At 41.4% G+C, this 16,074-nt stretch overlaps 1 protein-coding gene across 3 annotated transcripts in view; it reads left to right on the top strand.

The window, feature by feature from the left end:
* Positions 1-16,074, top strand: part of MAP3K21 (mitogen-activated protein kinase kinase kinase 21) — a 65,270-nt gene that overhangs the window by 33,445 nt on the left and 15,751 nt on the right. For all 3 annotated transcript variants that reach the window (XR_015241574.1, XM_086679666.1, XM_086679665.1), the window contains exons 5-6: positions 1,654-1,894; positions 9,397-9,519. Coding sequence is in view for 2 of the 3 variants with exons in the window: in XM_086679666.1 (XP_086535792.1) it covers positions 1,654-1,894; positions 9,397-9,519 (364 nt within the window). In the remaining variant the exon portion in view is untranslated. The remainder of the gene's footprint in view (positions 1-1,653; positions 1,895-9,396; positions 9,520-16,074) is intronic.

The following is a 16,074-nucleotide window of genomic DNA, read 5'->3' as shown; positions in this document are numbered from 1 at the left end:
TGTATCAAGTGTGGCTGCTTATATAAAGTGTGATATGTTTGCCCAGTCCTCGGAGCTCTCACAGCTCCTAGCTCAAAGCTACATCTGAGCTGGCATCTATAGTTTCTAACAAAGCTTCTGGTGTTAGGACAGTCTAAGATTAAATTTTCTGGAGCAGTGTAAATAAAAGTTTGCAAGTGCCTTGATTTCAGTATGACTCCTTGATTGAGTAGCAGGGCAATCAAGAAGACAAAGAAGTTCAGCACTAAAAGGAACATTTATGTCTCTGGTAAAGAAGAGAACATTTTAGGGGCGCCTGGGTGGCTCGGTGGGTAGGCATCCGACTTTGGCTCCGGTCGTGATCTCATCGCTCGTGAGTTCGAGCCCCGCGTCGGGGTCTGTGCTGACAGCTCAGAGCCTGGAGCCTGCTTCCGATTCTGTGTCTCCCTCTCTCTCTGCTCCTCTCCCGCTCACACTCTGTCTCTCTCTCAAAAATAAGTAAACATTAAAAAAAAAAAAAAAAGACACACATAACATTTTATAGAAATGAAGTAAGAGTGGAAGTGTGATTTTAAAACTTGGTAGAGTTCTTGGTTTTACTATTGAGTACTTTTTTCCTAATAGGAACAATCTTTGAACAACACAGGTTTAAACTATGTGGGTCCAGTTATATGTGGCTTTTTTCAATAAATACAGTACAGGACTGTAAATATATCTTCTCTCCATTATTATTAAACATTTTCTTTTCTATAGCTTCATTTATTGTAAGAATACACTCTGTAATACATGTAACATACAAAATACGTGTTAATTGACTATGTGGTTGGCTATTATTAGTGGTTATGTTTTGGAGGCTCAAAAGTTATATATGGATTTTCCATGGCAAGGTGGGGGTGGGGAGGGTCAATGCTCCCAACTCAGTGTTTTTCAAGGATTAACTGTATTCTTTAATTCATGGGCTTTCTATGAAGCTAAATAACTCTGAAACCAAAGCCAGGTTTTGGAAGTTAGACTTTAATTGTGACAGAGCGGCCTTCATGAGCTAATTCATGCGATCTGTGTCAGAAGTGATACTTCTCATTCATCCATGGGGTCCTGAAAAATTCATTTTCCAGGGGCTTACAATTTTAGGGATGCTCATTTTCATTTCTCTTGGGCCTTCCGCTGCCTTCTGACCCATTAGCTTTGTTGTTCCTGGAATCTCTCCACCAGGATGTTTTAACCCCTAAGCAAATCCTTAAATAACCGAACGAAGTTCTTCCCAGGTAGAGAAATCTGAACTGTGGTCTTTCATGAGTAGGATGATTCTCCTTTAATCAGTCAAGTCTTACCGTTTGGCTTTATTTGGGAAATGGGTCGATCACCTCTGTCCTCTGTTGCTCTATGTTACCGAACACTTTCTGTGTCAGGTGATCGTGAGGGCCAGCGATGAGGAGGGAGAAGTGTTAAAATCGGGTTCGAAAAATTGGTGACGCCTTTTGGGGACCCTGAGACTCAGGACGCAGAGCGCAGGCGGATTGCTTGTAGTCTGAGTCAATGCTGGGCCGGGGAGGTCTTAGCTCCTGCTGTCCTGATTGCCAAGGCTGCTGCCCCGGGAGGACCGGGGCGGCGGGGGGCTGAGCTGGAGAAGAGCCACTCCCGCTTCTTGCTTACACCGCGTGCTCTGTGCCCCAGGAGCTGCGGTCCCGCGAGGAGGAGCTGACCCGGGCCGCCCTCCAGCAGAAGTCCCAGGAGGCGCTGCTCAAGCGGCGGGAGCAGCAGCTGGCCGAGCGGGAGATCGACGTGCTGGAGCGGGAGCTCAACATTTTGATCTTCCAGTTAAACCAGGAGAAGCCCAACGTCAAGAAGAGGAAGGGAAAGTTCAGGCGGAGTCGGTTAAAGCTCAAAGACGGACATCGCATCAGCTTACCTTCAGGTATGCGCTCGTCTGCGTGTGTTGCAAGAGTTTTGAATGTCGTCTGTGTGATGGGCTTCTTTGTTGTCTCCAGCCCGGGAAGAGACGGCAGGATGAGATTTTTTTTTTTTTTTTAACATTTATTTATTTTTGAGACAGAGACAGAGCATGAACAGGGGAGGGTCAGAGAAAGAGGGAGACACAGAATCCGAAGCAGCTCCAGGCTCTGAGCTGTTGGCACAGAGCCGGACGCGGGGCTTGAACTCACGAACCGCGAGATCATGACCTGAGCTGAAGCCAGACGCTTAACCGACTGAGCCACCCGGTACCCCAACAACACTTTTCTTTTATATAAAGTATGTATACATTGTCTCATAAAATTACTTATCACAAACTCCTGGAAGCCTCCCAACATAATGTGACTTTTTGGATTATTGCCAGTGCCCTCAGTTAGTCAGAAAATCGCTGATGTGTGGCCATGGTGAGTACACAGTATACGTTATTGATTATTTGGTTTGATGTAGTGGAAGCAGGCTGTGTGTGGTCCTTCCTCCCTTTACCTTTGACCTCTCTGGAGGAAAAAAAGATCTTTTTTCAGGATCTCTTCGGATGTTTGCTTTTTAGCCAAAGTGTAACTTGGGGGACCACTGACTGTGCTGTCTTGTGGGTCCCACATAATTTAAAAGAAACTGTTTTATTTATGATGAGGCTTCTGCTTTCAAGTGTAGATGATAGAAAAATTCAGAATTTCTCCAGGTCTTGGCTCTATCAGCCTTCTATCTGTGTGGCGACTAGGTTATGCTAATTAATATTCACCGATTCCCTGGGGGACTTGGGAGGGGCATGGCTAATGAGAAACTGATGGAAAATAAACTTGGAAGAAAAAAATTAAATCATTCCCGTGATTCTTTACTCTTCAGTGGTAAGGTGATTAAAGCAAACGTCTCAGGATTCCTGAGGTCACTGTCACTCCTGCTTTTCATCTCAAATCGTGTTTCCGCGATATCTTGTCTTCACTCGAAGCAGACCAAATATATTCGACTATTTTTGCTAGATTTATATTGTTCCTGGATTACATTCTCCCTTTCTGAGAATTTGTTCTACATTTATTTGCCTTATGGCATTCAATAAAAGATTTCCCATTAAAACATACCCCAAAAATCTGCTATAGTCCTAATCCATTTTCAAAGAATTAAATTGTTTCTTTAATTTAGCATGGGGTTTACCTCTTCTGGCCACAAGGTATTGCTACATTGTTGTCAGATTGTTACTGCTCTGGAAACTGATTCTCTTTAGATTCCCCCAACTTTTCACCCCCCCCCGACACATATACACAGGTACATATATACACATACACACACATGTACACATACACACACACACACAATTTACTTGCATAGTGTCCCAAAGTAGGATACATATCCAAAGATCCAAAGAGAAAAATGATAACTAACAATAGTTACTTATTTCCTCCAGGAATTTTGCTTAGTATAGAAGAGAAAGCAATTATTTGCACCTCCAAGGAACTAATTGTCTTCTAGAAAATTCTTTGAGTTACCAAATGTTAGTACTGTTTAGCGGTACACTATTAAGGAAGAAACATCTGCTAGACAGCAGCTCGAATGGCAGTGGTAGTTTCTTTTCAGCGTACAAATTGCTTGAACCCCTTTTGCAGGAAATTTTCCCTATGTGTAACTAGCTTAAAAATTTTCTCAGAAGCATATTGGAGACTCCTACAAACTGACCTTTAATATTTGTGCCTCTCCCTCTTCCAAAAACTTGTTATTAAATGTGAAAAATTAGCTCATCATAATTTTGTCCTTCAGAATCACTGAGGATAACTTTTAATCTTATGACTATTTATAGCTGTGATGACTTAACCACTAGAAAACTCCAACGTAATCCTTCCGCTGGCAGTCCTTTATGGGCACTCCCCAAACAAGGGTGGATGCTTATAAAATGAGACGATATAATCTACAAAAGTGTAGACGATATCGTCTACATAAAGTATAAATTGTACTTTGTGAATTCTTGGAACTTGTTGGAATCTTAGAGTGATCACGGTAGATGTATTTCTATGGTGACCACTTTGTACCACGTGCTCTGCCTTATGTTTATCTCAGGCCAAAGTTGTATGTTTAGAACCTATAAAATAAGGCAAAGAAGGTTTGAAGCCTTCAAATTTGGTATCTTTCAAAAGCAATGGGATCCTAATTGTAACCACTTCAGAAATGCCAAAAGCCGGCCACAGTCATCTTCCTTCACGTGTGCACATGTGAGAGTGTGTGTGTGTGTGTGTGTGTGTGTGTGTGCAAATGCTACTATTTGCAGGGTCAACTGATTATCCCCACTGATACTGTCATGAAACATCTATATTGCCAATAAAAACACAAGTATAGTTTTACTCAAAAGTCTGGGGACCTCATGAGAATCTGCCATGAGACAATTATTCTCTCAAGTAGGATGAAAAACTGAACATCAGCCAGTTTTCCTAAATGTAGAACTGGGACAAAGTCAACCTTTCCCCAACTCACAGGGACAAGGGTATTTATAATAATATTTGGGGGACCCCTGAGTAGCTGAGACAGTTGAATGTCCGACTTTTGATTTTGGCTCAGGTCGTGATCTCACCGTAGTGAGATCGAGCCCAGAGTGGGGCTCCATGCTGAATGTGGAGCCTGCTTGGGTTCTCTCCCACCCTCTGCCCCTCCCCATGCGTGCGGTCTCTCTCTCTCTCTCTCTCTCTCTCTCTTTCTCTCTCCTCTCTCCACTCCTCTCTCTCCAACAAACAAACAAACAAACAAAAAGAATATTTTCTTTATGTTTAAGACATAAAGAGTCCAGGGGTGCCTGGGTAGCTCAGTCAGTTAAGTGTCTGGCTTCGGCTCAGGTCACGATCTCCTGGTTCGTGGGTTCGAGCCCTGCGTCAGGCGCTGTGCTGACAGCTCAGAGCCTGGAGCCTGCTTTGCCTTCTGTGTCTCCCTCTCTCTCTGCCCCTCCCCACGTTCTCTCTCTCTCTCTCACTCTCTTTCAAAAATGAATAAACATTAAAAAAATTTTTTTTAAACTTAGACTCCTTTTTTTGTGAGAGAGAAATTATTTAGACTTTTCCAGGAGATCAGAAGCACTCTGAATCTTAGGTGTTGTTAAAATCCAGTTTGGTACTTGTGCTACTCCTCCTTGGCCTTACAGATGTTCTCTGCTGGTCACCTGGCCATCCCTTGTTCCACCTGGTTTATCGTTCCCATGCTGTGGTCTGGTTCTGGGTTCTAGTTCTGAGGGCTACAAGAACACAGCCGCCGTCTGCTCTGCTCTGGGCTGGTGGCTCCTCCTTCTCCACAACTCGTGGGGAATTCGCTTCCAGTGTTCTGACGTATCATGGGGCTGGCTGAACCTTTATAAAGCACTTCAGTCTAAAATAAACTCTTTCATACCTACGGGTAAGACTGTTTCTCTTAACCTTCCCCCACCCGCCAGTCAGTCCAATCACCTGCTGAACTGTTCTCTCACCTCCGATCTTTATTCTTTACTCAGACTGCTCTCTGCCCGGTCAGATCTTGGTAGATGGAGGAAGCCTCCCATCTGCTACTTCGTTTCCACTTGTTTTGTCTTCCAAACCACCCTACACCCAGCTGTGTATTTTTCAGCAATTGACTGTAAGTGAGCACCAGTCGGATTCTGTTGTAAAACCTTACACCATTTTCGCCTTCAACAAATACTTGAGGATTTACCGTGATCAAGTAATAGGGATTGCGAAAAAATAAACATGATCTCTGCCCTTACATTACTTATAAACGTAAACAGATAAAATATTGATTCAGCAGAGATTTACTGAGTATCTTTCATGGGCGAGGCATTTCGCCAGCCTGCGCTGGGGTCGTACTGTGATGGAGTCTATATGGCCCCTGCCAGCGTAGAGCTGACACTGTACTGGGAGGGGAGCGAACCTTAAGCTAATAATTAAATACTTATTTACTTGATAAAATTATTAACTGCTATGAGGGAAAAGTCATATGACAGTGAGTAGTGGAAAGATGTCACCTGCTTTACGAAGATCAAGAGAGTTGTCCTAAAGAAGTAACATTTAAGTTGAGATTTGGGGGTACCTGGATGGGTCAGTTGGTTAAGCGTCCAGCTCTTAATTTTGCCTCAGGTCACAATCCCAGGGTTGTGAGATCGAGCCCCTCGTATGGAGCCTGCTTGAGGTTCTCTCTCTTCCTCTCTCTCTGGCCCTCTTCTGCTCCAGGTGTTCTCTCTCTCTCTCTCTCTAAAAAAAAAATGAAAATAAAAGGATTCACAAAAATTTTTATTTTTTTAATGTTTATTTTTGAGAAAGAGAGACAGAGCGTGTCTGACAGCTCTCCTTCTCCACTTTCTTGAGTGGGGTAGGCGCAGAGAGAGAGGGAGACACAGAATCTGAAGCAGGCTCCAGGCTCTGAGCTGTCAGCACAGAGCCCAACACAGGGCTCGAACTCACCAACCACGAGATCATGACCTGAGCTGAAGTCAGACGCTTAACCGACTGAGCCACGCAGGCGCCCCGGCAAAAATTTTAAATTGAGACTTGAAATAAGACTTGACTGAATACAGAGGGAGAAGGAAGAGAGCACATGCAAAGAAGGCTTGGTTCCTGCCAGGAACTGAGAAAGACCCATGTGGTTTGTCCTGGGCTCAGCAAACTGCACACTGTGGGCCAAATCTACCCTACCACACCTGTTCTGTGCAGCCCACAAGCTAAGAGTGGCTCATGCACTTTTAGATACTTGAAAAGAATAAGAAGAACAATATTTCATGGTACGTGAACATTACAGGAAATTTAAATTGCCATTTCCATAAGCAAGTTGTATTGGAACACATTTATGTCTATTGTATGATTGATTTCTTGCTAAATCAACAGATGTGAGTAATTATGACAGAGGCCATGCATTTCCTATGTGGCACTTAACAGAAAAAGTTTGCCGACCCCTGGTTCAAACCATAGCAAATGACAGGAGAACAGGGCAGGATGGGGCTAGAGGCACGAAGAACCCCGAGTGTGTTAGCATTTTGATCTCTGTAACTTAGGAACTTAAATAACTTAAGGGCACCTGGGCGGCTCAGCCCCTTAAGCGCTGACTCCATCTCAGGTCATGATCTCATGGCTGGTGAGTTCGAACCTGGCGTCGGGCTCTGTGCTGACAGTGCAGGGCCTGCTTTGGATTCTGTGACTCCCTCTCTCTCTCTGCCCTTCTTCCCGTTCATGCTCTCTCTCTCTCTCAAAAAAAAAAAAAAAAAAAGCAAAGCCTTTGAAGGGTTTTCAGCAGAGGAATGGCATGGTCTGGCATACGTTTTTAAAATGCATCTGACTGCTGTGAGCTAGACGAGAGGGGCCCAGGGGAGAGGTGCAGGAAGATCAAGAGAAAATGTGGCAGGTTCGGCATGGAATGATGGATGCCGTAGAGACGGAGAGAACAAAAAGAATGACTAACCTGTATCTACTGAACATGTATTATGCCAGGAGCCCCAAGCTAAATATTTTCTGTACTTCTTTGTATTTAATTTTTCATGCTGTCCTACAAAGTAGGAATCACTATTTATTATCCAGTTTTGTATACGGAGACATCGAGACCCCAGGAGGTTAAGTCACCTCTCGAAAATCCACGTGGCTGGGAAGTGGTAAGCTGGGATTCTGATGTGGAGTTGGCTGCTTCCAGAAGCCAGAATATAAATTTCTCAACGATAGCTCTGACATGAATCTGTAACCCCAAATTTACAAGCTATTTTGTGTTTAATTGGATATGGAGGGTGGGGGAGGAGACAGTATTAAAAATTTTCAGGCATCTAACATGAATGATTGGATAGATGTCTGGGCTACCAAATTCCAGCTTCCCCTCATTCCAAACACTGGGTGGTTCTTTAAAGTTCTTTAAAGCATAAAGTATAGGGGCGCCTGGATGGCTCAGTTTGTTAAGCATCCGACTTGGGCTTGGGTCATGATCTCACGGCTCGTGAGTTCGAGCCCCGTGTGTGTCTCTGTGCTGACAGCTCAGAGCCTGGAGCCCGCTTCGGATTCTGTATCTCCCTCTCTCTCTGTCCCTCCCCTGCACTCTCTCTCTCTTTCTCTCAAAAATAAACATTAAAAAATTTTTTTTTAAATAAAGCATAAAGTATAGTTTTCAGAAAGGAAAATTATAGCTCTCTTTCAAATGTGAAATGGACACGTGTCCAAGATTTTTATTCAACTCGTTAATAACCAGAGAACCAGTTACAATTGGTTTCATTGAGAATTTGAGGAGCTAAGTATGTACAGGCAATTTAATAAGGGGACGTTAGGGTTAGATTGCTAGGTTAAATACAAATCTGGTTAGTGCCCAGGATGGCAGTAACCAGAACCTTGGGGATTGTCTTTCACACCAGACAGAAATTGTTGGTGTTGCCACCAGATAGAATCTACAAGTTAACCTCTGCCCCGACGGAGTTGTAAAAATTAGCCCTGTAAAGAGAAAGTCAAAGGTTAAGCTCAGCCGTGCACTCTGAAAGAACACCCAATAATTTCCTTTACCTGGGTCTAAGGTTTTGATAACTTTCTTACAGTTGACAGAGTTTTCCCAGACACCCTCCACTTCCCTCTGGCCACATTACTCCTTCTGTATATTCCCATATTGTCAACATACTCTTCCGTGGCAGCTGCCCATATTAAGGTTGGGTCAGATTAACTATGATTTGTAGGGTATGTTGACCACAAAATGCTTTTAACTGAGACAGGGTTGGGGAGTTTTCCTTGACCCTCTTAGGGTCCCTGTCTGGGTCTGAAAATCAGACTGTCAAGGACAGATTACCAGGGGGGAAAAAAAGCAAAGCAATTATTTAACGTACGTTTTATACAACAGGGGAGCCTCCCTAAGGAAATGAAGACCCCGTAAAAACAGAGCAGAGTATTTTTATGCTAGATTTGATGAAGAGTGGACAGTCGTGAAGAAATGTGATAGGTTAAGGGGGAGTATTGGGGGGAGTGTTTTGTCCTGAAACCACCCCCCCCCCCCCGCCTTAGCGTTTAACTGCATTTTCTGTTTTAATCACCACAGCAATCTGTGCAATGTTGGTTGTTTCTGTCTAACAGTTGAGGAGACCAGTTCAGAGAGGTCTGAGGTCCAGACTCGTCTGAGGTCCAGAGTTTGCTAGTGACAGAACCAAGGCTCATTTAAGTCCAAGGCATCTCCTCTTCTAATTTTGTTTATAACCATATCAGGCTACACAGAGGTAACTCTTCTTCCCAGAAGATGGTTCGATTCTGCAAGTACTCAGTGTCTCATTGTTCTGTATGTATCTGACCGTACCTAATGTATCGTAGGCTCTGAGTCATTATTTATTGACTTGAACCCTGAGTGGAAGAGAAGAAGGAAACCAAGCAACAGAGCCAGAGATACCTGCCTTCTTACCCTTGGGCAATTTTTGCTTTTGTTGCTTTGTGCTGATGAAAGTGGCCATGAATGGAACTTAAAAACCATGAAACCTTAATTCTTCCTTGTTTCCATGTCCCACAGATTTCCAGCATAAAATCACTGTGCAGGCCTCTCCCAACTTGGACAAACGGAGGAGCTTGAACAGCAATGGTTCCAGTCCTCCTAGTAGCCCCACGGTGATTCCTCGGCTTCGAGCGATACAGCGTAAGCTTTCTCCCCCAGCCCAGGGGCTCCTGGGGGGGATTTCCGTCGTGAACCGACTTGGATTCCATCCAGCCCGAGGTGTATTATTAAAGGTCCTTGTAACGAACACGTGACATTCATAGATGTCACAACCATTCAGAAAACGAAATTTGGTCTGACATTTCTTAGTCTAATTTTCTTTTTCTTTTTTGAATTGAGATGTAACTGATACATAACATTATATTAGTTCCAGGTATACAACATAAGTATTCAATATTTGTATATACAGTTGATCCTTAAACAACATGAGGTTTAGGGCCACTGAACACCCACCCACCACGCAGTGCAGTTGAAAATCCACATAGAACTTTTGGTTCCCCAGAAACTTAACGGATAATAGCCTACTGTTGACTACAAGTCTTACTGATCACATCAAGAGTCAATCAACAAATATTTTACATGTTACATGTATCATATATGGTATTCTTATAATAAAGTAAGCTAGAGAAAAATATTAAGAAAATCATACATATACCAGACTGTACTGTATTTATTAAAAAAAAAATCAGCATGTGAGTAGACCTACACATTTCAAACCCATGTTGTTGAAGGGTCACATGTTTTGCAAAATGATCACCACGATAAGTCTGGCTAACACTGGTCACCATACATAGTTACAAAATTTATTTTTATTTTTCGTATGATGAGAACTCTTAAGATCGACTCTCTTGGCAACTTTCAAATATGCAATACCTTATTATTAACTATAGTCCCCATGCTCTACGTGACACCCCTGGGACTTATTTATTTTGTACCTCCAAGTTTGTGCCTTGTGACCCCCTTTACCCATTTCATCCACCCCCTGCCTCTGGCAACCACCAATCTGTTCTTTGTATTTATGAGTTCTTTTTTCTTTTTTTAATTTGATTCCACATATAAATAAGATCATACAGTATTTATCTGTCTAACTTATCTCCCTTAGCACAACGCCCTCATGACCCATCCATGTTATTGCAAATGGCAAGATTTCATTCTTTTTTCTGGCTGAATAATATCCCCCTGGAGAGATATACCTCATCTTCCTTATCCATTCGTCTGTTGATGGACACTTAGGTTGTTTTCACGTCCTGGCTATTGTAAATAATGCCGCCATGAACATAGGGGCACATGTGTATTTTCAAGTTAGTATTTTTGTTTTCTTCAGCTAAATACCCAGAAGTGCAATTGCTGGATCATATGATAGTTCTATTTTTTTTTTCCAGTTTTATTGAGGAATAATTGACACACATCACTGTATAAGTTTAAGGCATACAGCATGGTGGTTTGACTTCCATATATTGTGAACTGATTACCTCAATAGGTTTACTGCACATCTTTCTTCTCCGATAGGTAACAATAAAAAGAAAAGAAAGACAAAAAAAGGTAAAAAATGTTTCTCCTCGTGATGAGAACTATTAGGATTGACTCTCCTAACAGCTTTCCTTTACATCATATGGCAATGGTAGCTATAGTTATCATGCACATTACCTCCTTAGTACTTACTTATCTTTTAATTCAAAGTTTATGCCTTTTGACCACCTGCCTCCAATTCCCCCTTCCTCCACCCTCCACCTCTGGTTACAAGTCTGATCTCTTTTTCTATGATTTTTTTTTTTTTTTTTTTTTTTTTAGATTCCACATATAAGTGAGATCAGATAGTATTTCTAGGTCCATCGGTGTTGTTGCAAATGGCAAGATCTCCTTCTTTTCTATGGCTGAGTAACTTTCCATTGTCTATACACACCGCCTCTTCTTTATCCATTCATCTGTCGATGGGCCCTTGGGTTGTTTCCATGTTTAGGCTGTTGTAAATAATGCTGCTATGAACATCGGGGTGCAGGTATCTTTTCAGTGTTTTCATTTCCTTTGGATAAATTCCCATAAGTGGAATTACTGGATAAAATGGCGATTCTATTTTTAATATTTTGAGGAACCTCCATACTGTTTTCCACAGTGGCTGCACCAATTTGCAGTCCTACCAGCAGTCCACATCCTTGCCAGTCTTTGTTCTCTCATGTCTTTTTAAGGGTGGCCATTCTAAAAGGTGTGAGGCGATATCTCATTGTGGTTTTGATTTGCATTTCCCTAACGATTGGTAACGTTGAGCATCATTTCATGTGCCTGTTGGCCATTCATATGTCTTATTTGGAAAATGTCTGTTTAAGACATTTGCCAATTTTTTAAATCTGGTTACTTGATTTTTTGCTATTGAGTTTTATGGGTTTGTTAATATACTTTGATGACTAGCCCCTTCTCAGATGTATGGTTTGCAAATTTGTTTTCCCATTCCGTAAGTTGTCTTTCCACTAGGTTGTTTATGGTTTCTTTTGCTGTGCAGACGTTTTTTAATTTGATTATGTTTTGTTGCTTGTGCCTATGGTGTCATAGCCAAAAAATCATTACCAAGACCATGTCAAGAAGCTTTATTCTTATATTTTCTTCTAGGGGTTGCATGGTTTCAGGTCTCATATTTAACTCTTTAATCTACTTTGAGTTAATTTTTATGAATGGTATAAGATATGGTTTCAGCTTTATTTTTTTGCAGGTGAATATCCAATTATCCCAGAACCATCTATTGAAGAGTCTTTTCTCCATTGAGTATTCTTGGCTCCCTTCTCAAGTATTAGTTGACCATATGTAGTTTGGTTTATTTCTGGGCTCTATCCTGTTGGTCTATTTGTCTGTTTTTATGCCAGTACCGTATTGTTTTCAGGACTATAACTTAATAGCATAGCGTGAAATCAGGGAGTGTGGTACCTCCTGCTTTCTCAGGATTTCTTTGGCTATTTAGGGTCTTTTGTGTTTCCATATACATTTTAGGAGGGATTTTTCTACTTCTGTAAAAAAGGCCATCGGAATCTTGATAGGATGGCATTGAATCCATAGGTGGCTTTTGGTAGTATTGCTATTTTAACAATATTAGTTCTTAAAATCCATGAACACAGGATATTTCCATTCATTTGTGTCTTCTCTGATTTCTTTCATCAATATCTTATAGTTTTCAGAATAGAGATCTTTCACCTCCTTTGTTAGTTTTATTCGTAAGTATTTTATAGTTTTTGATGCCATTGTAAATGGGATTTCTATATTTCCTTTTCAGAAAACGTGTTGTTAGTGTATAGAAACTCTACTGGTTTTTGTATGTTAATTTTGTATCTTGAAACTTTACTGAATCCATTAATCAGGTCTAACAGGTTTTTTCTTTCAATCTGTAGGATTTTCTGTATATAATTTCATCTCATCTGCAAATAGAATTTTACTTCTTCCTTTCCAATTTTTATACCTTTTATTTCTTTTTCTTGCCTATTACTCTAGCTAGGACTCCACCACTATGTTGAATAGGAGTGGTGATAGTGGGCACCTTGTTCCTGATCTTAGAGGAAAAGCTTTAAACCTTTCATCATGTAGTATAATGTTAAGGGTGGGCTCATCATACATGGTCTTTGTTGTGTTGAGGTACATTCCTTCTGTTCCTAATTTGTTAAGACTTTTTGGCATGAATGGATATTGAATTTTGTCAAATGCTTTTTCAGTGTCTGTTGAGATGACTATATGGTTCTCTTCTTTCATTCTATTAATGTGATGTATCACATTGATTGATTTGCGTATGTTGAACTATCCTTGCATCCCAGGGATAAATCCCACTTGATCATGGTGAATGACCCTTTTAATGTGCTGCTGAATTTTGTTTGCTGGTATTTTATTAAGAACTTATGTGTCTATATTGATCAGGGATATTGGCACATAATTTTCTTTTCTAGTAATGTCCTTTTCTGGTTTTGGTATCAGAGTAAAGATTGCCTAATAAAATGAGTTTGGAAGTGATCCATTCTCTTTGATTTTTTGGAAGAATTTGAGAAAGACAAGTGTTAATTTTCCTTAATGGTTTGGTAAAATTAACAAGTGAAGCCATCTGGTCCTGGACTTTTCTTCTTTGGGATATTTTTGATGATTAATTCAATCTCTTTACTAATAATTGGTCTATTCAGATTTTTTATTTCTTCCTGATTCAGTCTTGGCAAGTTATAAGTTTAAGAATTTTTCCATCTCTTGGGCGCCTGGGTGGCTCAGTCGGTTAAGTGTTCGACTTCAGCTCAGGTCATGATCTTGCAGTCTGTGAGTTCGAGCCCCGCGTCGGGCTCTGTGCTGACAGCTCAGAGCCTGGAACCTGCTTTGGATTCTGTGTCTCCCTCACTCTCTGCCCCTCCCCTGCTCATGCTCTCTTTCTCACAAAAAAATAAATACTAAAAAAAATTTTTTAAAGAATTTTTCCATTTCTTCTAGGTTGTCCACTTTGTTGACACATAGTTGTTCCTGGTACCTCTTATGATCCTTAGAATTTCTGTGGTATCAGTTTTAATGTCTCCTTTTTCACTTATAACTTTGTTGGTTTGTGTTCTTTCTCTTTTTCTCTTGGTTAGTTTAGCTAAGGTTGTGTTCATTTTGTTTATCTTTTCAAAGAACCAACTCTTAGTGTGGTTCATCTTTTCCATTGTGTTTTTGTTGTTGTTGTTCTCTATTTCATTTATTTCTGCTCTAATCTACATTATTTCCTTTCTTCTGTTAACTTTTGGCTCACTGTTTCTTTTGTTTGTTTTGTTTTGTTTTTCTAGTTCCTTAGGGTGTAGAGTTAGGTTGTTTATTTAGGATCTTCTTTTATATATATATATATATATATATATATATATATATATATATATACACACATACATACACACACACATATATACATATATATATATACACACATATATATATATATACATAATTTTTCTAATGTTTATTTATTTTTGAGTGAGACAGAGTGTGAGTGGGTAGGGGACAGAGAGAGGAAGACACAGATGAAGCAGGCTCCAGGCTCTGAACTGTCAGCACAGAGCCCAACATGGGACTCGAACCCACAAATCGTGAGATCATGACCTGAGCTTAACAAAGTCAGATGCTTAACTGACTGAGCCACCCAGGCACCCCATTTATGATCTTTCTTCTTAATGTATGCATTTATTGCTATGAATTTCCCTCTTAGAACTGCTTTAGCTGTATCTCATAAGTTCAGGTGTGTTGTATTTCATCTTTGTTTGCCTCAAGAAATTTTTTTCCCCTCTTTAATTTATTCTTTGATCTGTTGGTTGTTCACAAGAGTGTTGTTTAATTTTCAGGTGTTGATGAATTTTCTAGTTTTTCTTTTGTTACTGATTCTGTTTTCCCCTGTGGTCAGAGAATAAACTTGGTAGGATTTTCTTGTTTTGCTAAGACTTGTTTTCTGGCCTAACATATGGTCACTATACATAGGCCTGTTGAATGGGCTATGAAGCTTCCCATGGTCTGGTTGGACTGGCTGAAGGATGTATTCAGTGATGCGCAGGCAAATGAATTAGATTCACTGCCTGAGTACAACAGAAGTAGCTCTAAGGGTGGTAAAGCTCTTTTTTGTCTTAACTCAAGTGGACAGACACCCCAAGTTGCCTGACTGAACAAGGCCATTGGCTTTGTTCTGCAAAGTATCAGTTCCATCTACCTGCCTCTTGGCTCAAGGTCTGCCAGCCACACAGCTTCCAGGAGTTGTCTCCAGTCCTTCTGGTCAGAGGGGTTTGGAAGATCCTCTTTACAGTGAATGCAGCTATGATTCAGCTCCCTCCCTGGGAAGGGGCAAACTGGGCCCTAGGGCTGACGAAACGAGAATGTGAATCAGGCACATGTGCACACCACAGAACTCGGTCCTGCAGATAAATGAAGCCGGCAGTTGGGACAACTATTTGGGCCCTGCTAGTATGAACTCAGTCTGCCAAGATCATATGCTGGTTGTTGCAAGCCCCTCCCCCACCCCATCTCCACAGATTCCTAGTGGCTGAGCCCTACAGATTCCCCACTAATCCCCCTGGTGCAAGATAAGATTAAGTGACCTGCAAAAGTGACCCACAATGAGGGGAGGGTGCTGTTATCCCCTCTGGGTTCTTGTCCACCAGAAGAACTGGAAGGTCAGAGGAGACCTCTCTTTGAGGTGCCTCGCTGGCCTGGGGGGCAGGGGCAGTCTGCTCAATGTGTAGCTGCTTCCCTTACCCTTATGATGCAGTCTGTCTTAGTTTCTGAGGTGCTTCAGCCTCACCCCTGTATTCTACGATTCTTTCGGTGGTGTCTTATTCTCACATCCTATAGCTGTTTGATCTTCCTCTGAGGGGGAACAAAGTCAGGTATACCCTGTGTCGCCATCTTGGTCACACTCTGGTGTTTCTATTTTTAATTTTTTGAGGCACTTCCATACTGGTTTCCACAGTGGCTGCACGAATTGACATGCCCACCTGACAGTGCACAGGGTTCATTTACTCTACACCCTTCTCAACACTTATTATTTCTTGTCTTATAGAAAGGTGTGTGAGGTGACATCTCACTGTGGTTTTGATTTGCATTTTCCTGATGATGAGTGATGTTGAAGAGTTTCTCATTTGTCTGTTGTCTGTGTGCCTTCTTTGGGAAAATGTGTATTCAGATCCGCCCATTTTTCAATTGGATTATTTGGTTTCTTGTTATCGAGGGAAA

This window comes from Puma concolor, chromosome D2 (genome assembly GCF_028749965.1).
Source record: "Puma concolor isolate L17-30 chromosome D2, mPumCon1.1.hap2, whole genome shotgun sequence".
Lineage (NCBI taxonomy): Eukaryota > Metazoa > Chordata > Mammalia > Carnivora > Felidae > Puma > Puma concolor.
The sequence above is the reverse complement of the archived record's forward strand: the minus strand, read 5'-3'. Positions and strand labels throughout refer to the sequence as shown.